The sequence below is a fragment of the Opisthorchis viverrini genome (genome assembly GCF_000715545.1).
Source record: "Opisthorchis viverrini unplaced genomic scaffold opera_v5_197, whole genome shotgun sequence".
Classification (NCBI taxonomy): Eukaryota; Metazoa; Platyhelminthes; class Trematoda; order Opisthorchiida; family Opisthorchiidae; genus Opisthorchis; species Opisthorchis viverrini.
In genome coordinates this window covers 915,227-930,292 of record NW_008751854.1, presented here as the reverse complement: position 1 = coordinate 930,292, position 15,066 = coordinate 915,227, and the positions used below count along the sequence as shown (strand labels likewise).

General features: G+C 41.3%; 1 protein-coding gene across 1 annotated transcript; it reads right to left on the bottom strand.

Annotated features, from left to right (window-relative positions):
* Positions 1 to 861: 861 nt before the first annotated feature.
* On the bottom strand, positions 862 to 9,066 carry T265_08028 (hypothetical protein; the record flags this gene model as incomplete). The annotated part of the gene is made up of 2 exons (XM_009173715.1): positions 862 to 1,052; positions 8,934 to 9,066. 2 exons carry the CDS (start codon positions 9,064 to 9,066, stop codon positions 862 to 864), a joined length of 324 nt encoding a protein of 107 aa, XP_009171979.1.
* Positions 9,067 to 15,066: the final 6,000 nt, after the last annotated feature.

Genomic DNA, 15,066 nt, shown 5'->3' with positions numbered 1-15,066 from the left:
AAGAGCTTTCATCAAAGCAGCGTGGTGAGTCAGCGTGAGACTTACATGTACGGAAGGAGACCTAAACCAATGGACATTTAGGCTTCCGACCAAGAGAAAAGGTTCAAATCAGACGTTACAAGGACCAAAGACGTTTGACTAAAGGAGGGGTGAATAACCGGGGACGATATCGAGAATAGGGTCACTAGGCTTGGTCGATCTAGCTTGTAGACGCATAGCGCAGGCCTGTAACTTATTCCTGTGGCATTCAGCCTTGCAGTCCTGGTGTTCCGTGGTAACTTCAAAAGAAACTCATAATAACAGCCAAGGCCTTTTACCAGCCATAATGTCATTGACCAGAGAGCATATTTATTCAAGCTGACCAAACATAGTGACCTTTATTCTCGACTGAACCCGAAACGTCCGAACCTCTAACTTGTTCTAAGGGACGTGCCTCAGAGTTTTGTAGCTAGTGCTTCCAACTTTTTTTGACCAACCGACCATTTACGTATTTGTTGGCTTATGTTCACCTTGTTATACTTAACAGTCTAACGAGAAGGTGCCTAAATAAATTACTTCGCTTTGTCTACGTTCTATTCACATTCCTGTATCTAATGACCATGAAAAAATTCAGGGTTGCCCATTCGCTCCAATAGATTGAAGCAATTTCAATGTCTTTTCACAACGGAAATGGTAAAACACGTAAAAATGACGGGACCGATTCAACCGTAAACAATCAGCCAGCCCAGCTAATCAGTTAAGCGAGAAATACAGTCTTCCACGACCATGTTTGATGCAATGGTTTGTGAGACCAACACAAGTGGCAGTCCATGAGTTACACGGGAGCAAAAATCACATTATACTGAAGCACCATTCGTTCTACTAATCATTTTCAAATGTTCCATAAATACTTGTTGGTGTTCTCTGGCTGCTGTCAAAAGCTGCTCGTTTGAAATAACCCGTTTCTGTTTTCTGTATGCACAGTAGCCAGTCTCGGTGCGATTTAAGCAATCGCGTGTACGTTCTGGGTTCTCGTATCTCTAGCTGGCCGAGAGCGAATTTCGGATCAATCGCTGTATGGTGTGGAGAGAAGAAGACAGTGTTGTGACTATTAGTAGTAATACTGAGAAGTACACAACGAGATTATCAAAGTAAACACTTTAACATTGTAACCATCGACGGTAGCATTTTCGCCTAATGACAGATTTATTGCGAATTAACTTCTGCGTATTCTTAGACGAAAAGGTCAACTAAAGTAATCCTCCCTCAATAGCCACTCAAAGAGGGTGTTACTTTCAGTCCAGTAGATTTATTGAGATTTTGCTACTCTTCTTCTCCTTAAATGTATGCAGGGTACAGTTCATAATTTCTACACAAGTAAAAATCACGACGGATACATCAGAGTAATGCTTCAGTCTGGGAATATCAAACCTAAGATTGCCGACTGCCCTAGCACATTTATAACGCTGCCTTGAAGCAGGAACGGGATATTAAGAACACAACTTGGCAGATAGTTAAGCGTATTAAAACTTTTCCTACTACATTTTGTCTGGTTTTCATGCGGTTGAAGTAGATATAAAGAAGGCAGAAAATAGTATAAAGCTATACATGTTCCCGACAGACTGACTTGTAGGACGATTTCCACATGATCACACGTTTTCTTACCATGTATCCTATTACTCAGACCCTTGCGGTTATATTCCAGTCTGCTTCATCTGAAACGGCCCAAAAGATTTGTAATACTATAAGTTATAGGTCATATTCGGTTCTGCTGATAATGCCCGAATATCTCACTCCAACCTTCCAAGTTCAGAACCCTCCTGGCAGAAAATAATATGTTCGCGTAGGGGTTGATGTGTATTTTGAGTCACGAATTTCAGTTGATGGCACAATTTTATGCATCTGTAGGGATGCGTTTTTGTCCACCGCTGGAAACCGCGGTGTTATTGATAATTAACGGTAGTAAAGACAACCAATAAACAAAATTTAAAGTCTGTTTGATTCAATGATCAATCCACGAAGTTGGAATGATCAGCCATCAGAGTTGTTGACCGACTTTGGGCTCTGTGGACGGTTGTTAAATAGGAGAAACAGTTAACCAACCATCGTGTCACTTCGTTTGGATTAGCGCTTCTATTTCCGGAAGCGTATTGGTAAGCAAAAGTGGTTTTATAAAGAACTCAATCGTTAACAAAAATGTACCATTCAGTGAGAATCTAGTGATTCGTTTTTCATTAGCAGCTTATGAAATCTATAGCCCACAATGACGAATCTTCGACGAACACGATTCATGCTTGGGGGGCAACTCCTCATTCTTTGAAATTAGATGCGTATGAATCGATAATTTGACGGTTGGGTAGTTCACTTGGACTGCGAGGATATTCATGATATTGTCACATTTCTACCAACGGGAATGACACCGTTTAACTCTGGTTTGGCGTACCCATTAACCAAAATTGAATGCTGTTTACTCCTTTATTGACATGCGTGCAGGCACTTAGCTTTGGGTCAATTTTCTTGTGGTTTGATCATTTGGAAAACATACTCATCTCTAACACCTTAATAAAGCCTTTTCTCTCCCGTTCCACTAGCACATTAGAAGAGACGCAATCCCGCATGTAGTTTGGTTAGCCTGGTCACAAGTTAGTGATGCGTCAGGTTACTGGCATGGAACGAAACAGTAAACCGCACAAAGATGTTCACCAAATATGTCGGCAGGATATAGTGTTCTGATGCATATGAAAACTGGTGCTGATTGACAGACACGGATTGAGCGACAGTGTAATGAAGAATGTTACGGAAAACCTTTTGCTGAAAGTATTGGATTTTGGCAGGCAGGTGCCACGTTTAAGCAAGCGGTGCCATATTAAGTGACCCTTAGCGGTAGTTTCTGAAGCGAAAGTTGTAGAGAACTTCCTCCTTCCGCACATCGTGTTCGTGACTGACGTTTTCCAACGCTGAATTACAGTGGTTGTGTTTATTCAAGAAGTGCCCGAAGTATCCCATTGTGCACATTACCTAGTAGTCTATGCATCAGACAAAATTTTAAAACAGAAAAGAGAAAACTAAACTTCCATCTGTTAAGTGTTTACAGAGTAACATCTAGCTCTCAGAATCTCAGTTGAAATTAGAACACCAGCGACAGATATGATGTTCCCAAAATCCTTTAAGCGAAGACGAAAAAGGCGGCGTTAAGCTCTCATGGTGAGCTGGTTGTGCCTGGTACCGTGTGACCGGGTACAAAAAGTGATATTGTGTAGCTAGCGTGGATATGATGACAACAAAAACCGGGCCCTAGTTCTGCACAATTGTTGATATGTGGGCCATGACGGACAGGTTTTGGAACCTCTGGTGAATTGTCAATGTACTGTCAGTGTGGACAACACAGAAAACTGGTTCCCTTGCATAATGACTGTTGTATGAAGTTTTGTACGAACCAAGTTAGGAATTCAAAAGAAATACGTGGAAAGCTTTTAGTAACGAAGCAACAAACAGCGCGCACTCCAAGATTTTGCAGAAGCGCTAAAGTTGGAGGTTTGTTAATCGGCATCATTTGCAGCTACTGCATTGGGACAATTCTGGTATTCGACGAATTTCCTGCTCTGGTCTTCAGACTACCAAAATGCATCTTCCACCACGTTAACCGACAGGTCAATTTATGTCGGAATAAGAAGGTTTACAGAAATAGGTCTCCCGTCCGACGCAAGTCACGCTGATACATGCCAAGCATAAGATAATGTGACTACGTCAGCAGGTATTCCTCACCAAAGTTGCCGAATCTGTTTTGCATAATATGGCCAGTAGCTTTGGTTGTTATTATCCAACCGATGTTCATAATGGTCCTACCGTAGAAGTAGGCCCTTTAAAGTAAGTAATATCGTACCACTATAAGTGTATAAAAGCTGTGTATTTCCCTCTTAGTCGGACTCTAGGTAAAGCAAGATACCAAGCGATATAACCAAAATCACATCTCATTCCTTTCGCTCTAGGCATAAACTGGTTTCCGGTTCCTTATCGAGTATATCACGCGAAAAGCCGACACGGTTATTCAATCTACTTTCATTCGATGTATGCTCAACTTTCTCGATTACCAACTAGAGCAACCGCAGTTTTTCTACTCTTGAGTGTTAACTAATGACGAGGGAAGCAAAATATTAGTTATTTTGATTTGCTTAGGGTGTAGCAATCTGGCTGTCGTTATCATTGGCGGATAAGGAAGTTGCATTTGTCCGCAAGGCTGTGAGGTACTTCGCGGCCAAGTTCTCTGGATGGGTTTCCTGACCAATAAAATTGGCTAGTAACATGCGGAGAGGCCGTTTGGTGGTAACCTTTTCGAAACGCTCCATGAGCCACGGTGTATAGTAGCAACCGGAATTTTGTTACAGATGGTGAATATCAGAGGATTGGAAAACCTTTACAAAATTTCGCATAAAGCAGCTTGAGGAAGGTAAACAACACTTAAAATGCGATCAGATAGGAAATCTTGATTGTCCGTATTCACGCGTCTAAAAATTAACCACTACAGTACGGCGTTGAAGGCTGCATTTCAGATGAATTTGAGCAGGAACGATGCATGGAGGAATGAGCCACGTGATTCCTTCGTGATCGGTCGAAACTTTCCCATTAGTTTTGTACTGTTTGTGCTTGGCTGCACACGCTCTATCAGTCGGGCGGGCAAACGAAGTTGATCGGGATCATGGTGGCTCAGGTATGAAAGCAAGCGGAAACAGGACCCTGTTGCCAGTTGCAACTTTTAGTTTGGGAGACAAGGGCGGGTTGCAACAATAAATACGACGGTCGATAAGAGGAAGACCCCAAGTTTGTATTGCTGATTTTTTCAATTTTCCGCCCATGAAATCACACTTCTTTTCTGGGTCGGAAAAACCTCGAGAACTTTAAAGCCAGGGTGCCAATGGTGGCTTTTATTAATTCCTCATACGCGTGTTGAACAGTTCAGGGGACCATTATTGGCAGTGGGCTGTCGCTGTGTACCACGCACAGTGCAGACTCCTGATTGACATACGGGTAAGACCCCTCAATCTCGTCCCGTTTGATCATGACGTGCTTGCCGTCTATGTGATGCCCAAGCTTCTCTCGGTGGATATTCAGGTGGATCACATTTGGCTGATTCCAAACACATCATTCACGAATTGTTATATCCGTTTCTGAAATGTTGTATCTACCGGTACCAGGCATTACACACCCAAACTGTTCGAGAAAATGTGTATACTTCATGTCACGACTATAACTAGCATGAATATCGTCGACCTTGGAAAGAACATCAGTAGTCTTTCTGAAAAAGAAATGCGGGCCTCCAGTGAATGTAGAGAACTTACCGGTGTGAGGACCCATTCAACTGATAAAAGATGCAAGTGATAGCTCGTTAGAGTCAGGAACACCATAAACTAAATTAACAACCCATCAAGCTGGAATTATCAGTTTATTCACCGAAAACGCCAAAAACGTAAAATGTAGAATGTTATCGTTTCGTGTTCAATTTGTCAGCCGTACACTATGCACTATACGAATACGCCCCTTGGCAAATTAATTTGGTTTTAACGGGGGACTCATCTAAATCCCGCTCTAATCACTCGTTTACGGTGATCTTCAACTTAACTGACTGCAGACAGGCCGCCTGACGTTTCAGCCAATACAAAATTCGGGATATGGCGTTGCACTTTCTTGACGGAACTAACTACTCATTGGGCTACTGAAAGTCCTTCAACAGCACACACAAGAAACTGAGCTAGGATTCGTTTGGATTTTCCGTTAAAACCAAGTTAGTTTGCTTGTGGGTGTATTGCGGGCAATCTGTATTAGGTTATAATACAAATTACGTCCACCTCATTAGCACAGGAGGAGCAACACTGGTCGTGCGCTGGGGGAGTATTTCTCAGCAAACATATGGGTAGTGTGTTTCTTCAAAACGAACAACCATTCCACATTTTAAACGATGCACATGAATTTACCAGGTGATTTCTCCAACTTCAGAGCTAGTCATCTGCATATTTCAAGGTCTTCTGCGAGTACAACCTTCGTTGCTAGTGCTTCACCATCACTATCTTGCTGTTTCCAGGGTAAGACCTTGAATACCATTGTGAGATCTACCCGATTACCGGTGACATTAAATGCGTGCCTTTGAGGAAATTAAATTCCACTTCCAGTAAAAAAGCTGCTAGTTGTGTTTGACGAAATGGACTATTTCGTCGGTTTTGAACAGTATCTAAGGTCGAAATGGGGAATACCGCCGTCTGTGCATGTGTTCAGGGTACCTTATTTAATCGCTTCCTTTTGGTTTTTTGTATAATTTGTTGTGACAAGTCTTTGTGTTTCCTTCGTTGGAAAAGAGATAACCGATTTAGTGAACCAGCGAACCACTGTTTTGTCCCAGCATATGTCAGCAGTCCATCCGCACTTATTTCTAGACGTGAAGTACTATGCTCCATAAAATGAGCACTATTCGGAAGCAGGTTGTTTATCTTTCAGAGTTATGCAGTTATGTTTATTTCTTGGAGTCAAGCTCAGAAAGTTCAATATTTTGTAGTGACACCACGCCTTGAAAGCAGTTATATATGGTCAGATATTTTACCACCGATCATCCAAAAATATAACTACATCTTTAATAAAAATGAGTGAGAGATCAGGGAAAAAGTAACAGAGACCTCACCAAAGCCTCATTCACTAATACGGTTTATACACCTGTCTCTCCCAGTTGCACAACAAATGTTGAATCTTGTCACCTAATTAACCCAACTAAGTGAAATATCGAATGATATTTTACACCATCTGCCGTGACTCAAGCTTCTTTCGGTGGTGCTCTTTAGAACTCGCAGGCATCTGAAACGGTAGTCTACAAAAGCACGCCTTTTCTAACACTTTGGTTTTGGCAAGTAAACAGGAGATAGTAGGTCATGTTGTCTTAGCGAAACAATCAGTGATATTCATCTATCCACTGAGACCATGTAAATCACTGGTTGACTAACTACACCGCAACGGACGCGCATTAGGAATTGCGATAACCGAATATTCACACTCCTCACTCGAACAATGGATTTTTCATTATTAACTATTCAGGTGTCCACAATAACCTTGAAGCACTCGAACTTTTTGTCACTACTCGATGGACATTCGAAACAGCCAAGCTGATGATGCCATTCTTATCATTACGCTGTAGATACAGTATCAGTTTAGACTCAGCATACTGGATGCGAATAGTGGTTGCTTCTTTGGCGAGGCCTTACCCGGTGGTCCACAACTATGGAGAATGACAGTGACGCGATTGATGTTTTTCAACCTTTTCAGCTCAGTGACATTCCAGGGAGCTGAATTCTGTTGTACTGGAGTCCTATGATAGGTGTTTTTCAGCCGATCAGTGATGACGCCGCTCACGTGGTAATACTGTCCTAAGGAAAGTTTCTGGATCTAAAGGTACAAAGTATGAGCTCAGAGTGTTTGACAGATTCATGTGAGGCAAGTATCGCCCGATGCTCGAACCGCTGATTTCGGCTGTTTTTGTTATTCATTGAATGTGCAATCAGAATACAGTAAGACACGTTTACCTTTTAATGATCTCCTTAATAAACTTCTACACCGGTAAAATTACCATTCACCGCGAAGTTAATCTGCTATACGTTTTGTGTACTTACTGCTAATCTTTGCTGCGCTTCAGCCATGAATCAACTTTTTGCTTGTTTGACCTGTCGAGTGGCACAATGTGATCTTGCCATACTGAGTCAGTTTGTCTACCCGACCGAGTACTTTCACTGTAGCTTGTGGTAAGCAGCTTGTTAATCTTATGTAATCTCACGACTGTCCCTGGTGGCTTCTACATGAGCAAGCCCACCCCATTTGGTGTACTTATGTTCGTGGTGCGCTACGAAGATAGCCTTATTTGGTCCCTCTTATGAATTGTGCACCTGTTGGTGGAAATTGGGGTACTGGGTAGAAATCTGTGAAGGGAATTCCATATGGTTACTTCTAGCAGTCTTGGCGTTTTGAGTCAGCAGCGAATTTTGGAGATGTTGTCAGCAGCCGAAAGACCAGTGAAATGGTTTGAACATTATCACCAATTTCATCTGTCATCCTGTCGTTCGCCTTTCGTTGTATTTTGAATAAATGTTTCCACTTGGCATCTTAGAAGACCTGGGTCCAGAAAGGTAAACTTTGAATCTTCTACCATCGAGACAGTCGTTGTTGCATTGCTTTGTTGTGCCAGTTTTGCTTACGGATTAAAGCGACAAAACAAAAAATATTACAAGTCAAAATCTGTGTTTGGTATTTGAAGATTTCCTAAGCCCATCACAAATTCCTAACCGTTTAGTGTTTCTAACCGTTTAAGTAGGCTTATTCCACTGGATTGCCTTCTTAGATCAGCAGTAAAAGGACAACAGTGACCTATTATTTCTATCTACTACGTATGAAAAGATGTCATGTGGCCTGGACTATTTTCTTCCAACTCTGCTGAACATGAAAGTATACTGACTGCTCGCGACATTTTGAATGACAAACATGGTGCCAGATAGTTTGCGAACCGACTTCGTGTGAACAATGTTGAGTCTCCTGCAACGCAGTGAAACAGGCGTGTTTTCAAAACCAGTTGGTACGTATGACTATTGGCGTGCAAACTGATCAGATCACTCGAGGTCACTATGATAAGTATTGCAGAACAAAGCGCTGTCCAGGTAATCACTAGCAAGTAAGCGAACTGAACGTTAGAACATACTTGGGCAAAACTGGTTTGAAATAGTGTTGGACAATTACTTAAAAAATATGACCTTTTGAGCACGACGCGTGATACAGGCACAGTGGGCAAATATCAGATGTCATTTTAACAAGATTCTTGTGATAAAGGGTTTCCTCTATACTGATAAGAGATTGAAAATGTACAATTATAAACTCATGTATCAGTTTGCCTAATGCCAGAATAAAGGAGTTTTTTGCTGAAATAAACTTACTCCCGTTACTTTCTTCAAAAACAAGTCGTTTGAACACACCCATAGGATTTCTGCCGCAGTGGACGTTTGCGCTAGTATTGACAATACATGAAAGAAGACCAGCCGTCACGATTAAGAAACTGAATTGCATCATATCAGCTGGACTCAACAGCTGTGCCTACTCAAGGCGATACTGCGGAGTATGCTACTTTGTTATTTATAGCAAGCCTGTGTGCTAATGGCGTCCTCGAGAAGGAAAGTCATAATAACTCAAGTTATTGGCTCCATCCACTCTCATTAGCCACTCTTCCCACTGGGGGCACATAAAAACTGATGCTCTCTTCCTCGGTGTTTTGAAAAGACCAAAAATGCCCACTCATTCAAGCCAAGAATAGCCTCATATAAGCGAGAGTTAAATTTTCAACACTAATTTCTCAGAACATCTAAGACGTACAGTGATTATGGTGGTGTATGAAAATTCAGGAGTTGAGAAGCCACGACACATATACCCCACGTAATAAACAGTGTACGGGACCTTGGAGGGAACCACAGAAATCCTTTATGTAAAGAACCGAATTAGTTATGAGAATGGTTTACCATCCAGTAGCATTTGAAGGGTTAAAAGTGACAAAGGATAAATGGCTTGCTTATTATACATGCTATGAACACATTTCACGTGATTCCATCGAACTTATAAGCGCCTCTTACCGGTCAAATTAAGAGACAACAGTATTTTCCAAAAGAGCTGGAAACACAAAAGGGTGGCAGGCAGTCCATTGATAAAGAACATATTGAATAAAGAATTTACAGATGAAATGTGCAAGAAAGAGAATTCTGTCTATCTGAGAACAAAGAAGAAGTCCGTCAACCTCAATGAGGCCTTCAAATACAATGGCCACTAGCTGTTCCGTGCTTGTCAGTCCAAGAAATTTTGTTGAAAACCTTTCATTGCCATCATTAGTTTATTGTTGTGATGTGTACAGGAATGGTGCAACGAAATTACCATGTTCAGCAAAGAATCTAACCACGATGAGTGATCTAGGCTACCGACATTGCTGCGTGTTATGTGTATTGGCCATTTTGAGCGGCGCTGATGGGACTGCAGGGGACTGAATAGCTGAAACATTAACTTCAGACAATCTCACAAAGATTTTTGAAAGACAACTGGGGGAGAAGCAATAAACATGGTTTTCATGGGTCACCTTCACAGACAGAAATGTCCCCTCTGCAGGGAAATTTCGGAACCATCCACCGCCTGAACTGACAAGAACTCTGTGAATGTTGTAAAGGTAAATTCCATTTTCATTGCCTTCAGATAGGGCTAGACTTCAGAAACCACACAATGCAATCCTGAAGCCTTTTGCCACTCAGCGAGTAGCATTTGATCAGATTCAGCGAAAAAAGTTCATGCCGGCACACATGACATGTTGACATTAGGGTATCAAACTGACATCAAACTGATTAAGGCTGTACATTCATGTGATAAATGAATGGCTTTCAGACCATAACAAGTTGAATAAGGCTACCCATCATTTCATCCTCTTAGAAGTTTCCTTATAAAATGAATCCGACGTACACTGGAGGGGGAACAAATATGTTTTGGTGACATCTAAAAGTATAGCACTTTGCACGTAGGCGAAGGCTTTGCGTGAACGTGAATATTTTCGCCTATACGGCCAGGATTACACAAGGCGTGTATCTCCTGGTTATAAATTCCCGCCCTGCCCCTTTGACAAATGAGCCTTCAACCTTGGTAGTGGACTTCCTGTTCCAATTTGATGGCCACCCTGCGTCTGTGCTTATTCTCGTAATTTGGCGATACCCGTAGATTTCTTTTTTTTACGCTTATAAATACTCTCCAAAGGTCTCCGGAGCCTAACTAGCAAAACACTGCTTCAAATTATCCCACATAAACGTCGTGTGACGCCTGGTTTTTGTGATGTAACATAGATTGATGTTGGATCAAGCTGGTTTGTTATTTCTCACTCACTGGGCTCTTACACTTGCATGTGTCAGTGCTGTGCAACCAAAAGCAACAAATAATCAGGAGATTTTGATAGGAAACATTCCGGCTTTGTAGGGCAGCATTTGTCACGAGGTACGACGATAAAGTGCTAGAAAATGCTGCCGATTGATAAAATTCATAGATCAGGTTTCCTCCATCAGTTCTAGAAATACGGTAAAACAAACTATTTGGATCGTTCAAAATACAAATGTATTTGCCAATTCAAACGCGACAAATCAGACTTTTTAGCCTGTGCTGTCGAAATAATGAAAGCACCTGCTTCAAGTGCCAGAAATCCGAATTTCGGACCTAGATTAACCATGGACACATACGATTGTCAAACTCTATTAAAAGAAAAGCTTAACCCCAGGGATCTCAACTTTTGGTGTGAACCGACTTAGTCAATCTCGCTAAGACACGATAAGGAGTATCCGAACTAAAATGATATGCACAGACCTAGTTCGAATTTGCATTTACTTCCCGGCAAGATAGTCAACTCTAAGACAGGTGACGATGCTTGGATAAGGGTTATGCACTTTGGTATATATTTGGACCACGTGTCTAAAACAAAAACTAGATTCGCACTTAGCGAATATACACTCATTTGCAAACTAATTTGGTTTTTCGGGAGACTCATCTGGAACCCAGCTGAATCTCTCGTTTGTGATGTTCTCAGGCAACTGATTGTGCTGCCCAGGCCGCCTCATGTTTCAGTCGCTACGATACTCGAGATATCGTGATACACATATATTTTTGTAATGCACTGCTCATAACGTTGCTGAAAACTCCTCGACAGCTTACGACCGGTTTCGCCCTTCTTGAGGCACAGTGCGATTTTAAATTCTCGGCCCAAGGATTGAGAATTTGGACCACACAGGGCAGCTTTCCTTATATGAGACCTCCCGTTGTTTGGGATTTATTCTCTGTGGCAGGATGTAATCAAACCAGACGGACGACTAATGACCGATTTCTGCACCATGACAAATATCGCGTGTAAAGCTGAGATAAAAACAAAAAGTGGCATCAGGTGGCATCATCTGATTCACGATATCCTTGTTTCTGTCCGTGTTACTTACTGTCAGACTCATTCAGGAATAAGAGTAACCTAGTGGAGACACTTGTACGCTGCTATAAAAGGTTGTTCAATGTCAAGGTTGAGATATAACCAGATCTTTGGTACGTTTTAATCTATCTTCATTCCCATTTGACCCTAAAAGCATTTCTCGTCCTTTCGGCACACAACACGAAATCTCAATAGTTCAACGAGAACCACACCAAAGTTCAGATAGAATTAGGTGGCTTAATGTCTGGAAGTATATATGTTGAAAATTCGAAACCTTTAAGTTGAACACTCACGCCAAAAGTTTGTAGCATCGCAAGAACTTGACTGCGTTTCGCTGTAATTGGATGTTTTGCTCATGGCGCATCTTTAGTCAGTGAATGATTAACCTGTCACCCGTTTTGCTATGATGTGATAGACGTATAATCATCATTCCACTGTTGTTTGTTTGTACAGTCAATAGCTGTTCAAAATAGCAACTGATGCTCATTCCAGCAGGAAGTGGAACTGAATAGTATCCAGCCATAACATGGTAGCTATGATGATAGCGGAAAACCCTCAAAAGTCAGGTAACAGTTGACCGACAGGCGATAAACTCAGCCAAGCTGGTAATATTTATACATACTGCCAACGTAACAATCAATTCTGCAGATTTACTTCCCTCAAAAGATTGAAAGGATGAGCAATGTTAAGAGAAACTTTAAAGACTGGGGTTCCAGTTCTTCTGAGTACTGGGTTAGACAACGGGTTAAAAGTGTGGAATTTTTCAGTGTAACTGTGTACGATAGATGCGTATCAATTTTAAGACTAGTTCGATCTTTGTCCAGTGGACTCACATTTGTGATATTCAGTTATGAAATGCCGGCTAAATGTCAAATACTGGTGATTATAGGCGAGTTACACGGATGAGTAAAATATTGTAGAATAAAAAAACGTCAGCGTTCCTTGTCCACCATGCAAATGTTGCAGAAAGAATACTGTGGATTCGTGAAAGCAGGTACCACTTTCTTGTGCGGTCAACTTCGTTCTTGTTAGAAAACAGTTTATCAGCGTGCATTTGAGTATACCTTCCACTATCTTTCAAATCAACTGGATTTTCCGACTAAAAGAACATGAGCGATAAGCAGTCCAAACTCTAAGGATGCTGAGTGCGCCATCATCGACCAAAGGCTAACACTCCGCCACTCTCTTACGCCCAGACAACCATGACAATAAACCCCACACTGTATTTTGTGGTTATTCACCACAATTTTACCAGTTATTTCCCTTAAATTTTCTCAAAGTGTAATACCTACCTTGGCACATCTCCCATACACATTTGTGAGTAATCAGACACTCAAAAAATTCCACATTCGTTATCCCAATTTAGTTACTGCGCTTCTAACAACTGCATCATCATCTGAAACTGTAATTGTTATCCCTGGTGTAAATGTGATTCACGACAACATTTCTCCCGCTGTGATATAGGATCCACCTCTTGGGATGGTAAATTGTCTTTTCATTCTTAGAGGTATGCACTACTAAGATTGTTCCCGTGGGAGTTTAGGTGTTGAAAGAGCTACCACATATTGACAACACATAGTAAAATCCAGTTTAACAGTTTAGAACGAGGAAATGTCAGGGCGTGGAACGTCAGGTTTTGTGTTCTGATAAATGATAAGTGACCAGTTCACTCGACGATAGAGACACTATGACATGTAAGGGGGGCCGAAGCGATCAGCTTCTCCAGGTTGGCGACGCACCATTTGTGAGCAGCCAATTTCCCAAATAAGTGATTGGATTCGGAGGGTCGACTATTATCACCTCCGTCAGTGCGAGTGATAGGGATGTAGCTGCAAAGAAAAACATATTGTGTTTGATGAACTTTTTCGAACAGTTTCAAAAGGCAGAGTAAAATATATCGGGTTCTAATAGAGCATACTCTTTTGTCCTAGAAAATATTACTTCCCTAAAAATAACTGAAAAATGTCGAACATTTCCACAACGAGACTATTGTGTAGGCACTAGGGACCTCTAAGTCTGAAGGGTTAACCACCGACTGTGAGTGAGCCAAACTTAGGGTTGAGTCTGTAGTTACAATTTCATCAACAGTACTTACCGACTTCATGAAGTAGGGTTGACTTCGGTGAGCGAAGATGAATCGTGGGAAACGGGCCAAATTGATTTTCTGTTACCATACGCTGGAACAGCTGTCTATTAGCTGAAAGAGTACAAAGAGAACAAATCCAAAATTATTACCCTTTTTGATGGTATCATATGCTTTGATTAGTTTAGCACTCTGTATTATTCAAACATTTATCGTAGCTTATGACCTTATGACGATATCAGCCAAGTAAAATACCGTCGTTAAAACCAATTTCTAAAGCCTCTTTAAACAAATACTTAAATACTTTGAAGAGATTCGGTTGAACAAACCGGACCAAATGCAACGTACGAAACATTGAGAGAGAACCGAGGAAGGGGAGTGAAAACATCAAGATTTTCCATGGGAGTTTCGCAAAAGCATGAACCACTCAAGAGAGACTGGTGGTTGTGTAGTGGCGTATGACCACATGCACGTAAGCAGAGCATGCTCACGTAGTTACAGTAAATGTACAAAGTTGACTTATCGCTGTTACACTCGCCCCGGACAGCTCTATCAGAGAGCTAATTTACTGCAAGTAGTTGACAATCGGGAAGACTCATGATCAACGTAAACTAAGGGTGGCGGGATCCACAATATATCTATCTTCAGCTGTGACTGAGTGACTGACTGACATACCGGTGCATCCCCTTAGATGCCTTGAGAACGCACTTTTGGCACTGAAATTTGTGAATGTGAACAAAGATGGGAAAATGTCCTTGCGACTCACCGAACAGAAATCAGAAATTCAAGTCTAAATGCATTCAGTACAGTCTGTATACTTTTTCACCTTCAGTATGACACAAAGTTTGCAACGTGTTTTTTTTATTATTTTCAAATCACATTTGTATACATTTATGCATATAAATTCCTGTGTTCATATTTATATATGCCTTTCTGTATACTAATATATATATATATATATATATTATACATATGAGTTGTGTTGAAAGGCAAGCGAAACTGT